The following is a 26094-nucleotide window of genomic DNA, read 5'->3' as shown; positions in this document are numbered from 1 at the left end:
GGATGGTACCGCTTAACACCCTCCCTAACGTACCATTTTCTGCAAAAATAATAATTAAAGAATAAATTTGCTTTCGTTGTTCATGTATACTATTACAATTCGACTTAGTCAAGAAAAGAGCGACCCTTAAATCTGAGTGGAGAGGTGGCCTGCTTGCTTGCCCCGTAATTTACACGTAGGTACCTGACTATATTAACGTCGGCTTTTTCCCTCGGCCTACACCCATTGTCTTCTTTGCCGAAGATTAGGGATACCAACCGGTACAAATTTAATGACGTGGAATAAGTGAAACCTGTCTATCTTATGTTCCATAATAAACCTATTTTATTTTATTTATTTACAGACGCCTTACGCCTGGATTTATCTAAATACGCAATATTTTCTTTCAGGCAGTTGAAGCGATTCTATCAAACGTCCCGGAATGGCATCCAAATTTCACTGGTTGTAAAGGTATGTATTAAAATATAGCAATTTACCCGTCTATTACAATTACTTACATTAAAAAAATTGTCTTCAGAAAGGAACACTAGTGATTTCTATAGATGTTTTATATTACATTAATCAAGGATAACTTAGCATCCTGAGTAATTAAACAATTGATGCAGTGCGTCCAGGTCCTCAAATATTAGAATCTATGAATGGTCCTCCTTATTTTATTTCTGATGAGAAGCACTGCAATGAAACACCAGTGTCTATGTGGGGACGGGACTCTTGGGGATAATTCAGATTGTAAAGGCCGCGATATAAGATATATATTATCTCATTGGTAAAAGGTATTTTTTTAAGGAAATTGGTATGTTTTAACTTTGTAATAACAACTGTGGCCGTACTCTGTAATTTCAAATATTAAACCGCTTTTGTATTCCGATGAAGGTAACTCTCAGCAATATATTATATTCGTAGCTCAATTCAGTCATTCGTACCTCGAATTGAGCGTTGTCAAAGTCACATAGAATAAATGGTTTGACAGATGCTATAACAAGGTTTATTATTGACGTTCTAGAAAACGGGCGTTAGTACCAGGAGAACTGGGAGTTACAGAGTATCTGTGCTGTTACACCAAAGCTTATTTCAATTTTCTGTGGGGATTATAATTTTTCGCGTGATAGGAAAAATATATTTTTAAATAAACAGATAATTGTTGCCATTAAGTTATTAGATAATTGATATTGACGTTTGAATAAAATGATTTGTTTGTATTTGAAATTGATTAACGGAACCTTGGAGTAACCTAATACTTATAATTGATTGTTAGAACTGGTGCGAATCTGAAATCATTGTATTGAAAAGTTTCATTACTTCATACACCATTGAATGTTTATTATTAATTAAAGGTTATAAAAAAAATGTTCACCGGGGAAGAGGCTTCTTGCTGCGTACTTCCACACCAGTGAGCTTCTACCCTGCTACACTTCAGACCCGTCCCTTATAACGATTACGCAATTTGTACCGATATTTTAACATAATATGTAGGTCGGATATATTTATACCGAGACATGTTACTTTTGAGAGCGTTGACCTTATTTTGACTGATAAAGGACAAAGACCGTGATTATCTTTATATGGCACAGATAACAGAATGGCATCTTTGTCTCTGGTATTATTTTTGTGACGTAATTTTTTTTATGATATTAAAATATTATGTAATAATAATTTGTACTGAATTTGCTTAGCTCATAATGTCTATAAGATAGCATTTATGTGTAAATATAATTATTATATTAATGCATTAGTTTATGATAAAAATTACGTGTTTGGTTTTACATTTTGTATGCTCACGCTTACATTTATACATAAATTAAAACTACGAGTTATACCTAAATTAAGCCTTTAATTTACCAAAATGTTTAAATAAGTTGGAATTATTTTGCTAATTTTCTTTAACAAATATCATTATGTAAAAATAAATTACAAATACATGTAATCATTAAGTATATATTTTCCATTAAAACGTTGACATTATAAAGGTGCGATAACAATTATAAGCAGCGAACCGTGTTGATTAAATGACCTGAATTTCCTTCATATTACAGGATACATTAACGTTATCAATTTAATTTTAACATTCATACCAGTTTTTAATGTTGAGTTATTTATTCAGCAAAAGCCAATAAGACACATGTTTAAATCGTATGTAACCTGGTAACAATTATTTTATTTCCATCGAATGAACTCCTACGCGATTTCACTGCAGATGTAACGCGAATAATAGATTAAAGAGTAGAATAATGAGCGAGCTCTGTAATTAAAAATAAAGAGTTATTGAGAAAAGGAATCTATGTTAATCAAAAATTTAAACACGTCAGAGACTGTTTTTGATTGAAGTTTTGTTTTTAATTATGATAAAAAGAAGCAAAAAACTTCAATGTTTATTTAAACATTTGCAGGTATAGATGATAGTACGTTATTAATAGCAATGCGACGCCATTTTGAGTAGAGAATCATTTTGGCGGGCGCTTGAAATCGTGAATGTTCAATTTGGGGTTTTAAAACAGAAACTATGAAAAATTACAATTTGTACAGGTTTTAAGTTACAAATACACAATCAGAAATAGTTTTTAAATTCTGATCAAATATCCTGCAATGGGGTTTTCATGTCGGACGCCTTGCGAGTTGTACTTTTATAACAAATACTTTGGAAGTTAATTTATATTATAATTGTAAATTCCAGAAGAAGATCAGAAAGAGGAAGAGGGACTCAGTCTTCTACGATGCGAGACATTCGACATAGAGAGGGTGTTGGAACATGGCGCTCATCTTATGGGCTCCGAGGGACATGAGTACGAGATGGAGGAAGAGCCTCAATCAGCAGCAGGTAATAGTGCTTTGTAAAACTAGCCGCTTCATTAAATTATACTATTTGTATAAAATTGGTGGAAGTCGAACCAGAGACTGGTTCCTGTATAGAAGTTTCACGAAGACCCTTAAACATTATTTATTTATTTAGCATTTCTACAGTTAACATATATTATATTATATAATAAAAAAGGACATAATAATAAACAAAAAGTTTCAATATTTACGAAAGGAAAAAATCAAGAAGCCTATTCAATACTTAATAATTCGGCTGTGCCCTGTGTTGGTGTGAACGTGAGGGTGTGTATGTGTGTGTGTGTGTACACATGATACACGTTACTTTGTGCTATGAATATTCTTAATACGGCTATTAATCATATTCCGAGACAGCTTAAGTAAGTCAAATATTGAGTTTTATGCATATTTGAAACAATGCAAGAGTCTGGTACGAACCATGAAAAGGCAATTTTTGAAGAAATAATTTTTAAATTAATAAAATGATATGACGTGATAATATGATGATATTGACATAATGTGGATCTTAAAATGAGAATGCTTTTTATAATACAATTAGATTTGATAAAAAGCTATCGTATACATATATGATAAATGCTAGCGGGCTAGTTACATTGATTGATGATTTAATAACTGATTATTCTATAATTAATTGCAAATTTCTCAGATTGTGTTATTGATATGATAACAATGCATGTTTATTACGTTATTTTATAATTATATTATATAAGTAATAATATTTTTTTTAATTATATTAAATTAATTCGTTCGAACGGTGAAGGAAAACAAAGTGAGGAAACCGCCTTGACTTAACTTTAAGAGCGCGGCCACACGATGCGGTATCTGTGCGGTACTCTTAAAGTCGATGGCCGGCGTGTGTCAGGCACAGGAGGTTGATACTTGTGTATTTGATTGACAAATGATTGTAAAACTGATACAGATATCTGAGGCCCCGGCCTAAAAAGGTTGTATTGCCACTAACTTGTTTATTGATACTTATATAGCTTGCTTAAATGCGCTAATCATAGGAACGAAATGTTGTGCAATGAAAATGTTGAAGAATATGCTAGATTTCATAACATTAAACGATCAGTAGGATTTTGGTAAACTTTATATACTGGCTTATTATCGGACAGCCACTATCAGTAGAAAGTAAATATTGAGACACGCGAAGGCTTGTATATACAATATTAGTTATACATTACGTGTCATTCTCTAAGAAGTGTTGCATAGTTGATCTAGTTTACGTAACTGCATTGCGCAGGCGCCGGGTGATAGTAAATAACGTTTTCTGAATTATTATTTTTCAAATTAATTAGAAATAGTATTGAGAGTCGTGTCGGGTTGTTTAGTCTTTAGACGTAGTCCTTTGCCTATCGCGAGTAAGAGAAAATAACGTTTAAAAACGGATATAAATTTAAAAATATATCCCCCTAAATGTGGTCCACCCCTAAAATTTTTTATTTATTTTTTAGACAACATTTTTCGTTTTTATTTTTTTACGATACACCATACAAAAATACATGCAACCCTAAATTTTCACCCCTCTACAATCATCCCTTATGTTTTTTTTGTAAATTATAAACTTTAATTTTTTGGCACAAAAACATGGCATAACAACGTTTGCTGAGTCAGCTAGTCTATAAATTAGAAACTACACAATTAACTTTGAATGTCTAATCGAAAAGACTGGCTGCAAACGACACAATGTGTCCTTAAGTGGGGGTTAGTGCACTTTAACAAAATTATTTTTTGTTATGTATAATAAAGTTTTACTTTCTTACCTTTAATAGATTAATTAAAGTCACCAAACAATAGTTACTTTGTTCCTAACTACAGATTTCTTTTCTTTGGTTGTCTTAACATCTTAAGGTTCCATGGTAAGGTTATGATGCTGTTTCAGAAATGCAAGAGCGGTTAGCAAAGCAACGTCAGCAGTTGAATGCTCGCCTTGGTCTAGATATGGCGGCGACCTTGGGTGTCGATCTCACCTCAGTTTACACCAACGAAGATCTCTGCCCAGTCAAAATTGAGAAGCCAAATAAGACGAATGTCGTGAGGGTAAGAAAATATAGTGTTAATAAAGTGTTTTTTCACTAATGTTTCATGTTAAGAGTTCTAATTTAATTTGTACGTATTTATTTAATTAAAAAGCTTATTTAATTAAAGCTAAGCGCACACTGATATATTACTACTTACAAAAAAAAAAAACATTTTTTTACGTGGCACGTACTTATGGTTTACTTAACACAACAAACACTATCTATACTAAATCTATTGTATTAAGTACTTAATAACAACGTAATTTTTAGGAAAGTTGAGATTTCGACACTTCCCTGCTGCTTAGCTTAGCTTAAAAAACACAAGTTTGGCTGTACTATCTACTACTGTATTTTTATGATATTATAAATAGTTTTTACATATAAATTATTAGATTTTTTTAATTATAAGTGACCATATAACAATTTTATCCACAGAGGCCAATTCAGGAGGTGCTTCCAACGAAGGCGTTAAGTTCTCGAGAGATGAATGTAGCTAAGCGCAAGGCGCGAGCGGCTTTTAGTAAGCAAAAGTCGAGGGATTGCAGTGAGAGGGATGAGACGATGCCCCCTGAGGAGCCAGATAAGAAGAAGATCAAAATGGACCCCGTTGAGGATTATATCTGTAAGTGTTCTACCATTTTTAAAACAATCATTTTGGCCAAAATAACAGGGTTTCAATCTATCAATATTACAGATGCTTCACGACAATGCTAGACCACAGACTGTCTAAGACATTCACCATACTCCCCGGGCATGGCTCCAACAGATAAACATTTTTAGATAACTTCTTGCAATGTATAAAATACAACTCTGATGTGGCAGTTGAAATCGCCTTAAAAGTTTTTATTGTTTCTCGTCCGAAAGTTTTTTTAGTAAAGGGATCAAGAATTACATATGAGATAGCAAAAGTAATTGATAGCAATGGTACATACTTTATATATGAAATATAGTTTACATATTTAAAAAAATACTTCCATTTAAATGGCAGTTTTATATGTGGTTTTACATAATTATTAAATCTATGAGTTCATAGTTATCTCTCCTAAAATCAATTGATGTTGTTAATTGTCTAGACTTGGTTATACAGAACTATAAACAAGATTGCATACAAAATTATGAGCACAGTTTTTTACCAACGCTAAACTAACTTGGAACTGTATTCAGTTGACAGTGGCGCCGGTGTCCCCGAGCGTGGTGGTGGGTGGGGTGACTGTACGCGCTGGCCTCTGGAAGGCTGGTGTGGGGCATTGCAGACCCAACTGTTCAGTGGGGCGTGGGAAGCCCGCCATGGAGCAGCATCCGCTCTAAGGGAGCTCTTAAAGGCACCCCTAGCTGCATCCGCGTACGCTGCTCGCTCGCGTATACCTGAGACGCCCGAACAGGTATATATATGCTTATTATATAAAGATAATTACTTTTACCTATGTAAAGCCTCAATTCTAAAGTAGAACTTAAGCAAAATAGTTTAGTTAAAAATTTTTTGTCCATGTTATAAGTAAAGTAACATCAGGTGTTTTTTTGCCCATTTGCCTCCTAATATTTTTAACGTATATTATCGTCAATTACCATCTTCCATATACTAAAAAACCTTCCATATCACGTTTTTTTTATATAACGGGGGCAAACGGGCAGGAGGCTCACCTGATGTTAAGTGATGCGTTTTTTAGGGCAACAATATACCGTCCAATAATAACTTGATTTATTATTATTTACTTGTTCCACTTCACTGTCTAGATAAACTGTATAACTTCAAAGTTTACCAAAGGCATTGCGCGTGCGCATTTGTCACAACTTCTTTCATAGTCTATTCTAATTATTGATTTAAATAAATAAATAAATAATTCCCTACTGCGATTCGACCATCCTACTTCGAGCAGATGATCGACGTCAATTCGTAAACAATCGAATTAAAGTCAAACGAGCAACTATCGCGCATGCGCACTTGTAGCAAGATTCTTAATGTTTCGTAAAATGTTTAAATAAATATTAAAAACTGACACTTGCTTGACAAATGGTTTTTGTTTAAACGAGTTTAATACAGAATATAATAAGTAGAATTTTTTTTTACAGTTAGAAGAATGGCATCACGAATGGTTGGAGGACATGGCGTTGCGTCTTCTCTGTGTGCTGGCTTTGGACCGATTTGGGGATTTTGTCTCGGACCAGGTAATTTCAATATACATTTTATATTAAACATACCAAAAATATTATTATAATTATAGAATAAATAACAATATAAATTTCAAATACTGTTGAGTTTTTACTTTTTATTTGCTTCGATTTGTGGAAAAAATTCTGGTTCGTATTTATGTTTAAAGAAACAGTACCAATAACATTATTTATTTATATATTTTTTTTGTAGGTGGTAGCCCCAGTACGAGAAACATGCGCGCAAACATTAGGGGTGACACTCGCTCAGATGCGCGCGCCTCGTGTGAAGGCAGTTGCGGAGAGGGTGGCAGCCCTAGCCTCGCAGAAGCAATGGGAGGCAAGGCACGGGGCTTTATTGGCTTTCAAATACTTGTTAGCTGCTAGACAGGTGACGAATTTAATTATTAAACAGTACATATTCTGAAATTATAATTTCCAGCAAATGTGTTCATGTAAAATATATATCTGCGCACGCGCCGGCAATTCTCCCACTAAAAGTACGCGTGCATACTTTTTCTTGCTTAATCCGACCAATATACGTAGCGGTCTTTGTTTATTTAATTGTCTTGAGGCATAAAGTTGTTTTTCTGGTTATGAAGTTGTCGGCCACAAATACATTTCTTTTATAAGCGAGACCAGATCTTTAGAATTAATCCCTAAGTTACAGCCACTCACCGACATATCAATTCCCATTTAGTAAGACTTAATAAATTTATTATTTTTTACTTAATAATTTTAATGAATTTTTGACGAAATTATTTATATAACTCAGTTTTAGCAATACTCAGATAAAGTAATAAAACTAGCTGTAATCAATTAAGTATTAATTTGTATTTGCTTAAACTAAAAAAAATTCATTACCATTAATATTTATTGTATCTAAAAAAAATCGAAAGAAATCTTTAAAATACAATTATTGTATACACTTACTGTGATTCAGTAGTCACATCAAAATCAAGGTTCTGGCGATTACAGGAAGTGGCTGTAGATAGCGGAGCCCTAGAACACTTGATAGCTGGTCTGGATGATACAGCTGAAGATGTGTCAGCTGTGGCAGCCGGTGCTCTTGTCCCAGCGGCGCACGCGTTGGCCCGAAGTCGGCCTGATGGTGTTCCGAGATTGGCAGCACGACTGTGGCAGTTGCTGCATGAGCAGGATGACCTGGCGTCGCCCGCCAACTGTTATATGGCACTGCTGGCTGCATTGATGGCGCTGCCCACCGCTGCTATCCTTTTACAGTAAGTTTTCTTTATATTGTCTGACTATATTTAAATACTTTTCCTCGGTTGACTGTGTGTATAAGTTTTTTAAGAAAAATGTGTGTGTACTCATGTACTGATAAAAAAAATATTCTACCTTTCTAGAAGAAACGACACTAACAATAGTAAAAAGTTTTTTAATATATTGTAAGTTTTATTATAACGCATCATCTAGTTAAATAAAGTTTATTTAAATATCACAAAATCTAAAATGTTGATTGATGATCAACAGGGTGTCGGATTTTTGTGACGGTGTGTGGGTGTCGTTTTTTAGTGATGGCGTGCGCGCACGTCTTCAAAAATGGACTGGTTTGTAATGAAAAGGGACGTAATTATCACTCGCCGTTAAACCACTTTTAATGTGGAGCACCGCAAATATAATGGATACATTCACTAAGAAATGATATGTGTATATAGATTCAGATGTTCAGACTCTAGACTATTGAAATTGAATAATGTGCTCGGCCAAACTGTGGTATGTCATCTCTCACAAAATGACAGCTGTCAGAATTCTACGGAATGAAAAAATTTGAGTAGGTTACTTCAAGAAAAGTGCGTACCAATTCTTCAGAGCGGCAACGTACTTGCGAGCCTTCTTGAAATGTGATTTTCCATTTAACACCAGTGGGTCGAGCTTCCCGCCCGTTTCTTATATAAGAAGAAAGAGAGAGAATCGTTTATATTTTACAATTTACCGCGGTTAATTTTCCTATATTCTTAGACTACATAAATAATTTATAAGTTTTTTTGCCTGGTTTTCAGCCCTATTGATCTCGCAGACGTCCTTCCACGGCTATGGCCATACCTCGACCATTCCACCAGTTCGGTTCGTAAAGCGACACTTCAAACTCTCCGAACGTTAACCAAACCTCTAGTCATCACAAACGGTCATAATGAAATGCGTGAAAGTGCAGATGAAAGCGAATGGCTGGCCTGGACACCGGAATTGCTGCAAGCCACTATGAGGCACATTTATCAGCGAATACTGTTCGAACATGTCCATGAAATTCAAGAGATTGCTTTACAGGTTAGTTTTACTAACACACAAAAATTTAATTCATAAACAAAGATGGTCATTTACTAATACACACAAAAATTTAATTCTGAAAAGAGTTGCGCAATTTTTTATGAAATTTAAATTTATTTTAATTTAATTAACATTATCGTGTTATTAGTTTTGAACATTGGAGTTTTTTACTTATAGATAAATTATAATAGATTTCTAGTCTAGGTAACTTTTCTAGTTAATAAATTCCTATTGAATTACGTCCAGTATCATTGACTGATTTAAGGATCCTAAGATACGGAAGCGGTATAATATAGAGCTCTGTCTTTCAGGTGTGGGAAAATTTGCTAAGATTCGCGTCTTTGAGTGTGATCTTAGTAGCCGCTTGTCCCATGTTGGCCACTTGGATGTGTCTCGCTATGCAGCCCGCTAAGTTGCCAGTGGAGCCAGATTTGCTCCTATATACACCTCCCAAAGTAAGTTTTTCCTTATATGCCCTTGTTTATAGTTAAATTATATTAATCCATATATATATATATATAGACTTTTACCTTAGAGATATAATACAATATTATTAATAAGAGATGTCAAAGTATTTCTTCCAGAAACTTCTTTTAGCGGTAAATCTGTCCGTTTTGTATAATAGTCATGTAAATAAAGTGTTATTATTGTTGTCAAAGAATTAAAGGCTATGACAGGCATTGTATATTAACAGATCTTGATTTATTTATAATTTAAATAAAAAACCCTCCAGGATAAACTCACAACGTGGTGAAGGAATCCTATATTAGTTACATTGTAAACAATATATTCGGGTTATCACTCATCTGCTTTAGTGAATATAAATGAAATTTTCCTATGAATTTACAAAACAGCAATATGTTTTCAGGAGCGTCGACCCCGTACTACCTCTCAGTCGTCCCTAGGCGAGTGTGAAGAGAGCAACGATACTCGTCCGTCTCAGAAATGGTTGTTGGGCGGTAGTGAGACGCAACCGGGTGCGTTGCGCGAGCGCAATGTGACACGCGCCAGGGTACTTGCTGCCAAAGTCTTAGGTCTGTATTAATATTTCAATCCACATGATATATAAAAACTATTTCACTACAAAATGATTTTTAAAAGCTTACATGATACATGATGACTGTTATATGTGAATGAAAGTATTCGTGGTGTAGAAAAAAAAGTCCGTCGTCCATTATGAGCGTACATCGTTTCCGTATCCGCCCAAATCAGGGCTTATGAGTGATCGTTTTCTTGGACGAATACTTCTGGTCCACCAAGACAACAATTCTAAACTCACAGGTTCTCATAGCCATGACCTTTTTGAATAGACCATAAAGACCATAAATCTAGAGTCTAAAGTCGATATTCACTCCAACGAGGTCAATCGATTTTCTGGGACATGGGACACACTAGCAGATGCAACATCCTTACCCGCAGAAAAAGTAATCAAAATTTGTCAGTGCCTGATATAACTTGTAAGCCAGCAATTGGACTCTCAAGTAGGCCCAACGTCTCTTAGCGTATCTCAATTTTGCGACCTGGGAGGAGGGGTGAATCAAGACATTCGAAACAAGGCATTTGAATTACATAGTCACCGATGCCACGGATCTACAATGGGGAGCGCTAGTCAACAACAAACTGAAAGGTTCTTGGACTTAGAACCAAATCTAAGACTCCCCCCCTATTCTATAATGCTAAAGTAATACTTGAACGCCCCATAGCAATAATAAATTATTAAGCTCTCGTCTGCACTATTGACAATAAAGTCCCTTTAGAGTGAAGCCAAATATCACTATGGCTACATAACGGATTATCAATAAATTAATTAGATTTTTCTTTTCAGGTTATTTATCGTGTTATCTAGTCCAGCCGGCCCCCGGCATAGAGTATAAAGTGGAAGATGAAAGTCCTATAGATTGTTATACAAAGGTGAGTTACTATGTTAAAAATCAATTATATTTATTTACTGTTTACAATTCCTTTATTATAGTATCAAACAACACCTTTTGAATATTTTAAAAATTCAATAACAAATGTCAAATCAATCAAAATACTTGGGATTTATGCCCATGAAGCAAAAAAAGACGAGAAAAAATCGCCTGTCTGTAAAGTCGGTTAACTGACGATAGTTGAACGAGACAGCGTCATTAGAAAATACTGATGGAATGGTTACATTTTTCAAAAGATTTTTTTTATTATTTTTTGATAGTTATTTTGTATGGATATAGAGAAGGAGGTAAATGGAAATCACAATTGAATTGATCAAGTTACGTTTATTTTTACGCATTAATACAAGTTTGTCAATTTTTAACGAACGAACGCTGCCGAACCCGGAGGCCGATTGTGCCTCTTTGTCGCTCGTTCAGCGCTCTCGCTTGCACTCCAAGCCTTAAATGAAACGCCTCAGAGCGAGGCAACGCCGCATGCGTCATGGTTTTTCGAATTTATGTATTGATGGTATTAATGTTTGATAGGTGATGGTGGTATACCTTCGCGGAGGCAGTGCCCTTCAGCGTACGGTGGCGAGTCTGGTGATATCGTCTTGGGCCACTCATACTGTCAAATACAAGCTATTTCCTCCCGACATGCGAGACGATACACAGGTATGTTATTATGCCATTACAAGCAATAAGTCCATTCATTTTTGTAAAATCGGCTGATAATTAAAAAAAAGTATTGATACTCTCTTAATAGTTAGCTTGTCACGTGATAATTATTTTCGTTTGATCTTATTGTAATTAATATTATTAAGGAAAGTACAATTATCGGTTATATTGACCAATGCTGACTCTGGTTTGTAAAGTAACGACCAAACCGGCAGAGAAACTTAAGGCAAAAAATATAGTCTCAATAAAAGTTAGATTTCGGCCTAGCATCATCGATTTTAGCATAAGTTATTTTTTTAATGTATCAAGAGGCAAACTGGCAAGAGGCTCACCTGTGTGTTAAGTGTTACCGCCGTCTACGGACACGGCCGTTGCGTTGTCGGCCTTTTAACAATTGGTATGCTTTTTTAAGAACCCTAAGTGGAATTGGTTCGGAAATGTTTGATGATATGTTGCTTTAAAAAAACATTAAGAAAAAGACTTAATTTTTTTTAAATACAGTCAAAACCGTTTACGACGACATCGTTTTGAACGTACCAGTTTTATTGACCAAAATCAAAGGTCCCGGCTGGATTCTATTGTAGTAGGTGCTATTTACAACGTCTGTCTATCGGTTTTTACGACCACATATGAGTAGTCCTTTCGATGTCGTTATAACAGATTTTGACTGTACTTATAAAACTTAGAGCAGTGTTAGCCTAGTGACTCCAGCGTGCGACTTTCATACCTGAGGTCGTAGGTTCGATCCCCGGCTGTGCACCAATGGGCTTTCTTTCTATGTGCGCATTAAACATTTACTCGAACGGTGAAGGAAAACATCGTGAGGAAACCGGCATGTCTTAGACCCAAAAAGTCGACGACGTGTGTCAGGCACTGGAGGCTGATCACCTACTTGCCTATTAGATTTCAAAATTGATCATGAAACAGATTCAGAAATCTGAGGTCAAGACCTAAAGAGGTTGTAGTGCCACTGATATTTATTTATAAAACTTATATCCCTTGAATAATTGAAATACTGCTCTATAATCTTACTTTGTTATGATTGTATATGTTGATTAATATTTAAAATTATTTTGATACATTAAATAGGCGGCAAACGACAATGACGTGTCAAAACTTGCGCCGCCATTACTGGTGTCAACTTTGCACACAGCCCTCAATCAAGTGCTGTACTATGACGAAGTTGCGTTGAATTGTAATAGGTAAGTTTTTTACATAAGTTTATTGTATCGATTAAAAACTATGTAAACTTTAACTTTGTAAATAATAGCTCTCAAAAGAATCACAAAGCTTTCACTCGCTTGTATATATTTGTTTGTACTTTAATATATTTTTGATTATTTTCTAAATCTAAAATATCATATTTTTTTACTCTTGATTAGCCTTTCTCTTTAATTAATACATTGATTTACGTACAAACTAACTAATATGTTAGTGACGGATAGTTTAATCTGTGACTAGGTTTAACTTTAACATTTTGCGACAGGATTCTCCAAGAGGCTCGCGATTTGCTAGCAATGATGAAGCATTACAAATTGGCGGTCGGAGAGGAGTTTAATAATATACTTAGATTGGAACAGGTTAGATTTTTCAATAATATCCTTTTCTATCTGATGTTTCTGCACTTTTTCTCTATGTAACCTATAACTACTAATACTAAAACACTAGTATAAGACATGACTAGTGCATATCGTCCTGGATTCGTTTCCCAGCTAATAATTTTCCTCAAAGAAAATAAAACACATATGTGTTGTTGTTGTGCTTGGTTATGGGATCTACAATTATTATAATAATCTCGTTACTATAGCGATGCCACTTTCTTTAATATGTATAATGTATACAAAATGTAAAGAATATTTCTAAAAAAAAAAAACAATCGTTTCTAAAAAAAAACAGATTAATGATTTTTTTTCACTTTATTATAAACACTTTCTCTACGATTCAAATTTCCTTGGTAAAAATGAGTAGACATAAAACAGTAATTTCATTGTTTAGGTGGCACAAATGACGACAGTGACTGAACGATTAATTGCGGGAATGAAGATCAAGCGAGTCTCTTCCAGTCTGGAAGAACGTCGAGCGGCGCTGCATACTGCCGTCACCCAGTGCTCTATAGACCAGAGCGCATTGAATATATCGTTAGTGGCTTTTATTTATATATTTAAGTTTACCATATCATACATACATAGTACTAAATCTATGTTAGAAACTGATTTATCTAAAATGAATGACGATTTGGCATACGTTTTTAAAAATGTGAATAAATATATTATGCAAAATAAAATTAAAATACCAGAAATGTTTGTTAAGCAATATAAAAAAATGCAGCTAAACATCGAATTAGGTTCGCGATTGGAATTTAACAATGCTTTCTTTAATACCGATAAGTCTTCTACCGAATATATCTAGCTCCGAAAAAGTACTATTTAATCCGTTAAAATCGAGAATTAATTATTAAAATGATAAAAATTAAAAGGTATGCCTAGATCGCAGCAAGCGGTCTCTGCCTACCCCATTGGTAAATAGATTTTATATTATAAGATTTTATATTTATAAAGAAATGTATGATAAAGACTTTAAAGTGTCCAAATCAAAAAGATTAAGATGGAAAATTAAAAAAATATTACATTATTATATTTTTTCTTTTCAAGGGTCCAAGCAGCAGTGAGCGGTGCAGTGGCAACACTCCGAGTGTTGCCAGAGAAGCTAAATCCCGTGGTCCGACCTTTGATGGACAGTATTAAGCGGGAAACGTCAGAGGAACTGCAAGCTGCGTCTGCGCAGACATTGGCGCATTTATTGGCAACCCTTCAGCCGAGAGAGTCCTGTCCCAACAACAAAGTTCTTGTTAACTTAAAGGCTTTTTTACGGTAAGTAATTATTTTTCTTTAAAGAACCTGACCGATCAAAATGTTGTTTGTTTCCTATGAAATATGTTGTTCATGTAATTATTTAGATTTTATTCTTGCTTTAAGGGCTTTTCAACGATCCGCATTCTTGTATAAGGCCTATTATAATATTTAAAAAAATTATAAATTAAAAATAAATTCAGGTACTTTGTTGGTATAGATAAAAGATTTTCTGGTATTTTCAGATGCGATCCAGAGTTTACGCCTCGAATATCGCTGGATATATTGGAGAAGGCCGAGGGTGATTCTGGTAGTGGCGATAGTGGTGCCGAGAATAAGGAAGAGCATGCGAGTCAGCTGCCGCCATGTTAGTATTGATTTGTTTTATTTATGCATAGTTGTTTTTCGCGATATTTGTGACATAACTAACTAAACTAACGACCATAGTTAGCGACAATATTAAATAAAAAACGGTTGTCTGTTAAGTCGGTTTCCTGACGATAGTTAAACGTCATAAGAAAGTACTGATGGAATGGTTGCATTTTTCAAAAGAAAATTTTAATTTTATTTGTTTGATAGATATTTTGTATGGATATATATAGAGATGGAATAAATGGAAATCACAATGGAATTTATTACAAGTTACATTCATTTGTACGCATAAATACAATTTTGTCAATTTTTTTAACGTACGAATGCAGCCGATTGTCCCTCTTTGTTGCTCGTTCCTCGCTCTCGCTTGCACTCCAAGCCTTAAACGGAACGCTTCAGAGCGAGGTAACGCTAAATTTGATGTACAATACAATTTTGAAAACTATAATTTTCGTAAAATCTTCACAGTTGCATTTGAATAGTGTTTCTGAATATATATATTGGGAGTTTAAATTAATGTACGATTTTGTTATATTAGTTTAAATAATTTAACGATTTTGTTATATTAGTTTAAATAATTTAACGATTTTGTTATATTAGTTTAAATAATTTAACGATTTTGTTATATTAGTTTAAATAATTTAACGATTTTGTTATATTAGTTTAAATAATTTAACGATTTTGTTATATTAGTTTAAATAATTTAACGATTTTGTTATATTAGTTTAAATAATTTAACGATTTTGTTATATTAGTGGACAAATACAACGGCATCGTGACGTTACGCGAGCAACAGCGAAGTGCGGAGCGCGTAGTTCCAAGAAGGGGTCGTCCGCCTGCAAACAACGCGCCCATTGAGTTGGGCCTTGAACAACTCTTTCCTAACGAAGATCAGGTAATAACTTAGAATCATGATAACACAGCCTCATATATTCAGATGTACGTAATTTACAACCAAAGAAACGTACTAGTCGATTAAATCCGTTACGAATTTTTTTAATAACTCTAATTTTATAATATAAAAATATTAATATTATCATATATATTAGAGAAGAATATTAATATCTCAAATTCAATCATATCCCATCCTTGGACTGATCTCTATGATTAACTTCCAAATAATAGAATGTTCATAAATAAATAAATAAATTTAATTTAATTAATCTGCTGTATGAAATTAACAACATTATTATTTTTCAGGCTCGAAAATTGCTTCGCATTCAAAGGCGAGGCGCAATGATGGCTCTAACTAGTCTGGCTGAATATTTTGGCGATGATCTGCCAGAAAAGCTACCCAAGCTCTGGGAGTTTATTACTGAGCCATTTGAGAAAGTTCTCACTGATGCCGGTATGTCTTTCCTATTTGCTTTTTTCTTAATTCGCGATATTTAAAAAAAATATTTATTATAAAGGATTCTTCATATTCCAACTACTAAACCAACCCCAACAGAGTATGTCTTACGTTTATCGTTTCTTGATTTTAAGATATAAGACTAAAACAGGCAGATTGACAGTTTTTTTTCCAAAATATTCTAATTCTTAATACCACAGCTTAGCGTTTCTTAAAGCAGTTTTTGCCGTGGCAAAAGCAGACACTTTATGGAGAGAAGAACTACTAAGAGCGTACCAATTCTTATGAGTTTTGTCCCTCCCCTGCTTCTTAGCTTCACTGCCACAGATCTACCTGATCACGTGGTTTGGTATTCAGGGTCCTATGCAAAAAAAAAATAGGCTTTAAAATATGTCTTTTCAGAACTTGAGAGCATGGAAGTAGAGGTTGGTGACGAATTGATATCTCGTCTTCAAGTGGTGGAAGCAGTTTGCGGCGTATTAGGGAAAGGGGCGTGGTCGCAAGTGGCGGGCGGGGTCCAGGCGTGTGCTGCCCTGACACGGTCGCCTTACACAGCCCTGAGGCATATGGCAGCAAGAGGCCTGGCTGCAATGGCTAAAAGAGAACCACATGTCGTCATGGATGTGCTTATACAAGAGGTAAGATTTATTTCGACCTATCCGTAGAACAGAGTCCCATCTGCAGGATTGATAGTTTTCAGTAGAGGCAAGAGAAGTTGTTGACTTGTGTAATTCTTAAACAGTGAGACTTGAGATTTTGATTTTTTGGTATGATGTGACAACACCCCAGCCTAGTTAAATGCTATGTAGTGTATATTTCTTATCCTCTTATTTCGCGAGATAGTGAGTTTCATATAAACATAGGACGTTTTATGGCGGAAGAGTGGGTGCCTGTAGTGAACATTGTACGTTTTTTTATGGTGATGTATGAATTAAGTGACGTTCTATATTAACATGGGTAATTTTTTGTTGGAATTACCCATCCCTTATGAGTCCTATGTAAATAGACATCTTAAAATTTTTAAACATAATGATCCCTTGTAACTAAATAAAAATAAAAATATTATTTAAAATAGTTTATTAGTTATAAAATCTTAAAATAGATATGTAAACTATTAGAAGGCATCACTTTGAACATAGTCTAAACCTACAGATAGGTACATAGAATAGGAAAATTACAGGAGACGCGTATGGGGAAATTTAAACTTCGCATTAGTTATATAATCAACAATATGTTCAAACAAACATACTTAATAACAATAAAATTTTACGTAAATATAGCTAAAACTATTTTTTTGGCGTAAAGTTAAAACTTAAATGGCATTTCGTATCACAGTCACTGTTCCCTTCATTTTGGGTGTGTCCTTTTAGTGTATTATGCATATATTGAACTTTTCTGCTGCATAAACGTACATTGAAAATACAAAGCAGTTACGATTTTGGCCAGCACAATTGTCTGACCAATAGTGAAACTCTTTGACCCCACGGTCAACATTAGCCTGAATAAAATCTAAGAGACAACTCCTGACCTCATTTGAGCCACGTTTTGCCACAGATTCATCCCAAATATAGCAAACGGCCTTCCTTTTACCCATGTCAAAAACTGTGAAGTTAAATGAAGAAAACTTTCTCTTATAGTAAAATATGTTTAAATTGCCATGAGGACGCTGCAATACATTTAAAAAAGTCAACAAACACAGCAGCAACCATATTTCAATTTGACTCCTCAGCGTCTTTCTTATCTTAGCCTTTTAAGTTCCATTCGACCTTCTGATTAGTCTGGTGCTGCTGAAAAGTTTCTTTTTCTTGGTCTGTTGGATTATTTTTCAATCGAAAAACGTGACATTCATCGCACTTATTCTTTTTGGGAATATGAAAAGCTAGATTGAAGATTAAGTTGACAATGTCACGATATTGGCGTTTCTTTGTAGCCTTAGAGATGTTTTTCTCGGGGTCGAACCATTCCAGATACAATTTGAACATTTTGGCGATACTTGTCTCCTTGTAGGTAGAGCTTTTGGCTATTCTTGTGTATATAATGCGATTCAACTGAGGCATTTGTCCCAGTTGCTTAATTAAAAAAGTTGCTGAATCGCTTGCATACAATGCAAATGCGAACATGGTCACAAACACTTTGTTTCATTGCGTCATCTATAACAATCTTATGATTATCGTGGCGACTCCGTCTTTCTCCTTCTAAAATAGCACTTCCATGCATTTTTTAAGATACGAGGTGAAACGGCAAGAGTATTAATAAACAATGTTTGGCATACTTCGGTTTTCTCGCAGTAAGATTCGCTGGAACCTGTGATCAGCGCCAGATAATAGTTTAAAGTATGCTTTCTATTATTAGGAGTGTCTTGACTCAGGCATCTTTTCTTCTTCATTTTATCGGAATATTTGATGATGAAATCTCCACTGCTTGATATCCCAGTTGTGAAACATTCCAACCGCTGTTGTTGAGATATTTTATTAGGACATTTGTAACGGTATACCTGACGGCCACATCGTTTTCTCGTCTACGGCTTTTCCTTTTATCGTGACATATTTCTTACCTAAGTTCTTAAGGCATTTGCGTTTAAGGTCAGTCCATTCTTTTGGGCACCTCTTACGTTTTCTAGTCGTTTTAGGATTCACGGTGGGATCGCTTACGTGCGAAGAAGAAGGTGAATTCGTGGTGCTAAAAGACGACGAAGAAATCACAGATCAGAGTCTGCATGATTAGGGCAGAATGAGCTATCGCAAATCGAATGAATATAAGTAGGAGATGGCAGTGACAATTCTCGAAACCAGGAGGCACTTGCAAACAAAATGTGCTAGGTTGATTTCTGTAAACATCTTTGGCAGACGGATCAGACACATTTGGTATGAAGCTATCACAAGTAATTTCTTAGGTCAGGTAATATCTTCATGCAGAACTTCTTCCCATATATCAGCTAGTTCTTGACTGATTTTTTTTTCACCGGAGGGCAAAGGTGAGCTTTGTTGTCTAATGTCGTTGTCATCAGCGTTCAGAGCTGTAGTATAAAAAAATACTGTATAGTATTATTATAGCTATTCATAAAACATTATTAAGAAATGAAGTTAACAAACCTTAAATAAAAAATCGTTATAATATTATTATTTAACGATATTTTTAAATGAACAACGTCCTAACTGATGTCATTATCCCAGTAACAACGTCCTATCTTAATATTAAACCAAGAAATCATATTACAGATTACGTAGAAAAACGTCCTATATTCATATGACACGCTTAAAATACCAAAAATGTTCGTATAAAATCGTCCTTATGTTTCATAAGATTTCTACTTTTTACTATTTATTATTACAGAAATAATGAATACTTAGTGATTTAGCATTATGCCATTTGCTTTTTCGCATGATTTTCTCACTACAAATGCTTTTCTATACCTCTTCGGCAAGAAACGTCCTATATTAAAATCAATCACCCACAATGCTTTACTGAGTCAAAAATGCAATATTAAAGCAATACAGATATGATGGTTGTTCATATAAGAATTTATTAGTGTGTATCGCGAAATAATACAGCTGAAATCGTCAATATACCAGTATTTACACGTTTTTTCGAAAATTTGAAAACGGTGCACTAAGTTCCGGCCTTTCTGCATCAGTTTTTTGTAGCATATCTAATATTTTCTTTGAACGTGACATCTTTAAAAATATGTTTTTACATGCAAAGCAGTTAATTTATTTTGTACATCAAACCAAAAAAAAATCTGAGCGCATAACACATATACACCCTCTCTCCACCGAACAGCGGCCGGAGTGACAAGCGGACGGGGCGTCTGCGCAGCCGTCGCTTACCGCGTGCCGTCGCTTGATCACGTCGTGCGTTTTTATACGGAATTAATGTCAGATAGTACGTTATTCGATTCTATATCTCCGAAACTTAACAAGATACGAAAATTCTAAAAACATACGTCTGTAGAGTTCGTATTCCTTATCTCGTTTAGCTATTAAACTCATTTTTGCACCATGATCACATCGAACTCTGTTCTACGGATAGGTCGATTTCTTTAATAATGTTTACCATATCATACATAGTACTAAATCTACGGTACAAACTACCTTATCTAAAATGTATGACGGTTAAGGTAAACATAAATTAAAAATTAAATTATAATTAAAATAAAAATACCAGAATTTATCGTTAACACAACATAGACACAAATAGAAATATTAAAATATTGTATTGTAGATATAAAAAAACAATATTTTTTATAAACTGGTTAATGTTAACAGTTTCGGCGTAAACTAACATTTGGGTTGTACAAAAAGCATAAACTGTATACAGAAAATATATAAGTATTCATAATTTCTGGAGTAAAGTTTTATACTTAAGTGATTACGTCACAAAGACGACGATAACAAACTCATTTTTGAGAAACATCTAAAAAGCTACTATTTTATTTTTAAAACGATAATTTCATTTAAAATGTTAGAACATCGTCGATTTAAAATTGTCTGAAATTAAATTAATGTTTATACAAATACATACAATTGTCTACAAGATATATTGTATTATAGTTAATAGAATCGCTGAGCGAAGGCAGCGAGTGCGTCCGTTGCGGGGCGGCGGAGTCCCTCGCGAGGTTGGTCGACACGCTGCAACTGCAACTGGTTCCTTACATCGTCCTATTATTGGTGCCGTTATTAGGTAAGTCAATACAAATTTAAAAAAAAGGCCACCAATATCAGCCTTTTTAATCATTAAATTTTTAGTATTCATGTTTCCAAGAATGTTCATCAAATTATCTCTTTAATTCTGAATTTAATTTATAGGATTTTGATAAAGAGATGATGTTTGTAATCGTGTTTTTAATATTAAATGTAAAATTAAATACCAAAATTTGGATAAAAGGGATTTCCTTCTTTTTCCCTACCAATTGATATTAGACGTGTCATTAAATGTATTTAAAAATCTTCTTTTTGCTCATTTTCGTTCTGCCTTGTAATTAGCTCTGCTTATATATATTAATTATTCTCAGTTAATGCTTATACATACATATTTTTTATTTATTTTTATTGCTACTCTTCCTTAAGAATTTACTTTGTTTTATTTTAGTTATAGTAACGTTTTGAGGTTTTTTTTTGTTTTTTTTTTGTTCATTATTTTGCATTTGTTCTCTACCCACTGTAGATATTTCTTTTTCGTTGTTTCACATTAGTGTTGCCTGGAAGAAATCGTTTGTAAGCGATAAGGCCGCCCGTTGCCTTATACCTTTTTTTATTTTTGTTATGTGTATATTTTTGAATAAGTATAAATAAATAATTACAATTGAAATTTAAATATTTAATTTCCAGGCCGTATGAGCGATCATAACGAGTCCGTTCGCGTTATGTCGACGCGTTGCTTCGCCACTCTCATACAACTTATGCCCTTGGATGGTGCTGTTCCCGAGCCCCCAAATTTATCACCTGAACTGAAAGCCAGAAGACAACGCGACCGTACTTTTATCGACCAGCTCTTCAACCCCAAGTCGATCAAGGACTATAAGATACCTATACCAGTGTCTGCAGAGCTTAGGAGTTATCAACAGGTATGTAGTCGTCGCGGAAATTTATTCTTTTTCAGACGCGCTCTTCATTTCTGAAGCCTGGCTGATGATAAGACCTGTAAGGGTTTTTACTTGATCGTTCCAGCGAGTAGGGCAAGATCTGGTGCCCCCCATTCTGCCACTTATGAAATGTTTTTCTAAATATTTCTGGATCTTTCTCACATGTCCAAACAATCCAGGATCCATTGATAACAAACTAAATAAATCTGAAATATAAAGAAAATAATTCAATGATATAATAGAATATTATTTTATAGGCTGGTGTTAATTGGTTACGATTCCTGTATGAGTACAAGCTTCATGGAGTACTATGCGATGACATGGGTTTGGGAAAGACGCTCCAATCGATCGTGGTGGTGGCAGGATCGCACTATGAGAGAGCTCAATCGGGTGCACCTTCGTTGCCTTCACTAGTCGTGTGTCCGCCTACACTTACTGGTGAGTTAATAAAAAGTTATTTCAAAATGTGACAAAAAAATCAATACCAAATTAAATCTTCTATTTCGGAAAAATTCTGCCACAAAATTGTCAAATGTCATCGTACTGACATTGACAATGACAGTTTCTGAGTAGTCGTCACCTAAGCCCGGTGGGAGACGCCAAGGCCAAGGGGAGATTTGACACTCCCCTGCTGCTTTTGCTTCCCTGCCACACACACACACACACACACACACACACACACACACACACACACACACACACACACACACACCCCTACTTGATTATCGAAATTTCTGAAGAGAATTTCATGTAGTTTTTTGCTAACCATATGTCATAAAATATTTATATTTGTTAATAAACAACGTTTTATCGGTAATAATCTCTGTTCTAGGCCACTGGGTATTCGAAGTGAACAAATTCATATCAACGAAATACCTGAAACCGTTGCAGTACGTTGGTCCGCCCGTTGAACGAGAACGTCTACGCGGACACGTACGTCGGTACAACCTTATCGTAGCCTCATACGATATCGTTCGAAAGGATATTGATTTCTTTAGCTCGATTAAATGGAATTATTGCGTGCTTGATGAAGGACACGTAATTAAGAACGGGAAGACGAAAGCGTTTAAGGCCATCAAGCAAATCGTCGCTAATCACCGGCTTATACTGTCCGGAACTCCTATTCAGGTAAGGACTAGTTTTAAAGGTTGACTTAGCGTGTTGACCTAATGTGTACTCTGCTTTACTAAAATATTTGATTGGATTACGAGTCTTAAGATATTTGAGCTAAATTAATAAGTATTCGTAATTTTAAAACAGTTTTGTTGATGATATTGTTGATTTGATAGGTTATTATAGGATTTCATATAGATATTTGATTGTTGTTGTATGTATGTATTCTATGGATTGATATTTATACGCTGCCTTTTTTGGTCCATATTCATCATGACGTATAATAAAATATAAGTTTAGAGAAAGCTGAAATAGGTTAAACCGTTTTTCTAATATTTATTAAAAATGGCTTAATAAACATTTATTCAAGAATGTCTATCAACTTTAAGTTTAATTTCCAACCTTATTCTCCAGAACAACGTCCTGGAACTATGGTCCCTCTTCGAATTCCTGATGCCAGGTCTTCTTGGAACGTCTCGTCAGTTCACAGCCCGATACTCCCGGCCCATCTTGCAGGCTCGGGACCCTCGAGCTACACCGCATCACTTGCAGGCCGGGGCTCTAGCATGCGAACAGCTGCATCGACAGGTATATACTAAATTAACCCGAAATATATACTATACACATAAATGTATATGCTTAAAGCTGTGTTTATACCTAATTTTATTCAAAACTTAACTCGAAATTTTGCCCCATTTTATTGTTATAAAAATAGCGTTTATATTTAGATTATGATAGTAAAAAATTTATTTATGACTGTTCTTCTTGGAGTTCCACAAAAGTGGAGTAACTAACTATGAAACTGCCGCCCAAAGAAGTCAATTTTGAAGGTGTTAAGACCAGATTAAGGAAACAGTACTAGTAGCAGAAATGGCGGCCTTTGCCAAAAGGACATGATAGATAGGAATTAATGTGATGCTGGGAATTTAAATGTAAATTATCTGAAATAAAAGGCTTTTTATTTGTTTAAAACTTAAGGTGCTACCGTTTCTCCTCCGTCGCGTCAAAGAAGAGGTGCTCCGCGAATTACCACCGAAGATCACTCAGGACTACTATTGTGACCTCAGCCCTCTGCAAAAGTCTTTGTACGAACACTTTTCGAAACGGCACATGACACCCGACGCCGCACATTCAAGGAAACACGTGTTTCAGGTAATTTTCATATTTATTTACTTTATATTTTTTAATGTAAAATGGTATATATTTGTTTCTTTGTAGGAAAATGTAATAAGAACAGTAAATATAATAAAATCCTCACGATTCTCGTGAGGATTTTATTATCGTTTATTTTAAGTTTAACAATCTGGTTGATTTTTCTCCTATTAGCCTAGATTTGAATAAATCTAAGTTTTTGTTTATCACAGGCATCCCATTTATCCAAAATTCTGAGAAACGAGCTAGGTAGCTAGTTCCCCCCCCCCCACAGTTTGAAATCAATTTTCCTTTAATTTTTTTATTTCTGAAGCTATTTTTCTCTCTTTTGTTTGTAATTTTTGTACCAATGTATCGGCGTGCCGAACGTTGGCAAGATATATAAATAAATATTAGACAACACGACTAACAATTATTAACTTAATCCTATTTTTCAGGCTTTGCACTATTTACAAAATGTATGCAACCATCCCAAGTTGGTGCTGAATCCGGAACACCCGGAATGGACGCGGGTTCAAAAACAACTTGCCTCACAACGGTCCACACTCAACGACATCTCGCACAGTGCTAAACTACCCGCACTTAAGTATGTATTTATTATTTTAAAACAAATTGAATAACACATTAAGTTTTCGTGAATGTATGAGTATTCGAATGAGTGGGTGTGTCTATGTCTGTGTTAGTTTTTGGTACCTGAGAGTCATGCCAAGATACGTAATGCCTCTGTAGAATCGAAATCCGAAATAATTATGTGTTGTGAGTTTGTCTGGATTGTCTATCGCAGAGTCCATAGATATGATGTTTATCCTTTATAATAAAATCTCCAAATCTATTTTTATTTATACACTGCAGTAATTTTCAATTTCATTTTTGAGTCTTCCAGAATGCACCCAAAACTGCTGGAAAAATTAATTTTACCTTAAATTTTCTTTCGTATTCATTATATTTTTCTTTCGAATTCATTAGGGGCCGTTCATAAAATACGTCACACTGAAATCAGACTTTTTTGACCCGGCCCCTTATATTTTTCTTTCGATTTCCTTATTTTAATGTCGCGACTGACCCACTAAACCTGTTAAACGTTTCCAGGCAATTACTTCTTGACTGCGGCATCGGTGTAGCGAATTCAGAAAGCGGCGACGCAGAAGGAACAGAAGGGGAACTGTGTCGCGTGGTCTCTCCTCATCGCGCCCTAATATTCTGCCAACTCAAGGGCATGTTAGATATCGTCGAACGAGATCTTTTGCGATCACATCTTCCAACTGTGTCGTACTTGAGGCTGGATGGATCCGTGCCTGCGCATCTCCGACATGATATCATCGCTAGGTTTAATAGCGATGTCTCTATTGATCTACTACTGCTGACAACAAGTGTGAGTATATTAATGTTCTGTGGATGAAACGTATTTTTTTTTGTCAAAAATTATGTATTTTTTAAAGTAGGCATTTTGGTCCTTCGAGCCGAACTAAACTTGAAACTAATTTTTAGGTCGGTGGTCTCGGTCTAAACCTGACGGGAGCGGATACGGTGATATTTGTGGAGCACGACTGGAACCCCATGAAGGACCTTCAGGCCATGGATCGGGCGCATCGTATCGGTCAGAAGAACGTCGTCAACGTATATCGCCTCGTTACTAGAGACACGCTCGAAGAAAAAATAATGGGGTAAGATTATATTCCTTATAACAAATTATATTTTATATATTTTATATAATCTTGGTAGATTTATGTAAGAATACTTGTGCTTATACAAGTTACATAAAAACGTCAAGAACATACTGATGTGGTTTTCTCCCTAC

General features: G+C 34.9%; 1 protein-coding gene across 2 annotated transcripts in view; it reads left to right on the top strand.

Moving 5' to 3' along the window:
- LOC111000106 (TATA-binding protein-associated factor 172) overlaps positions 1-26094 on the top strand; it is a 33877-nt gene that overhangs the window by 7028 nt on the left and 755 nt on the right. For both annotated transcript variants that reach the window (XM_022269451.2, XM_045629684.1), the window contains 30 exons: positions 390-450; positions 2672-2815; positions 4715-4872; positions 5289-5475; positions 6018-6235; positions 6924-7019; positions 7216-7392; positions 7980-8242; positions 9026-9290; positions 9602-9745; positions 10159-10324; positions 11116-11201; positions 11747-11875; positions 12968-13080; positions 13365-13458; positions 13874-14016; positions 14530-14748; positions 14973-15094; positions 15855-15994; positions 16300-16447; positions 16853-17088; positions 21001-21130; positions 21778-22013; positions 22289-22469; positions 22864-23159; positions 23559-23732; positions 24123-24296; positions 24734-24882; positions 25386-25668; positions 25785-25960. In XM_022269451.2, the coding sequence (XP_022125143.2) occupies positions 390-450; positions 2672-2815; positions 4715-4872; positions 5289-5475; positions 6018-6235; positions 6924-7019; positions 7216-7392; positions 7980-8242; positions 9026-9290; positions 9602-9745; positions 10159-10324; positions 11116-11201; positions 11747-11875; positions 12968-13080; positions 13365-13458; positions 13874-14016; positions 14530-14748; positions 14973-15094; positions 15855-15994; positions 16300-16447; positions 16853-17088; positions 21001-21130; positions 21778-22013; positions 22289-22469; positions 22864-23159; positions 23559-23732; positions 24123-24296; positions 24734-24882; positions 25386-25668; positions 25785-25960 (5108 nt within the window). The remainder of the gene's footprint in view (positions 1-389; positions 451-2671; positions 2816-4714; positions 4873-5288; positions 5476-6017; positions 6236-6923; positions 7020-7215; positions 7393-7979; positions 8243-9025; positions 9291-9601; positions 9746-10158; positions 10325-11115; positions 11202-11746; positions 11876-12967; positions 13081-13364; positions 13459-13873; positions 14017-14529; positions 14749-14972; positions 15095-15854; positions 15995-16299; positions 16448-16852; positions 17089-21000; positions 21131-21777; positions 22014-22288; positions 22470-22863; positions 23160-23558; positions 23733-24122; positions 24297-24733; positions 24883-25385; positions 25669-25784; positions 25961-26094) is intronic.

This window comes from Pieris rapae, chromosome 10, assembly GCF_905147795.1.
Source record: "Pieris rapae chromosome 10, ilPieRapa1.1, whole genome shotgun sequence".
Classification (NCBI taxonomy): Eukaryota; Metazoa; Arthropoda; class Insecta; order Lepidoptera; family Pieridae; genus Pieris; species Pieris rapae.
This window is presented reverse-complemented; position numbering and strand designations above follow the sequence as displayed.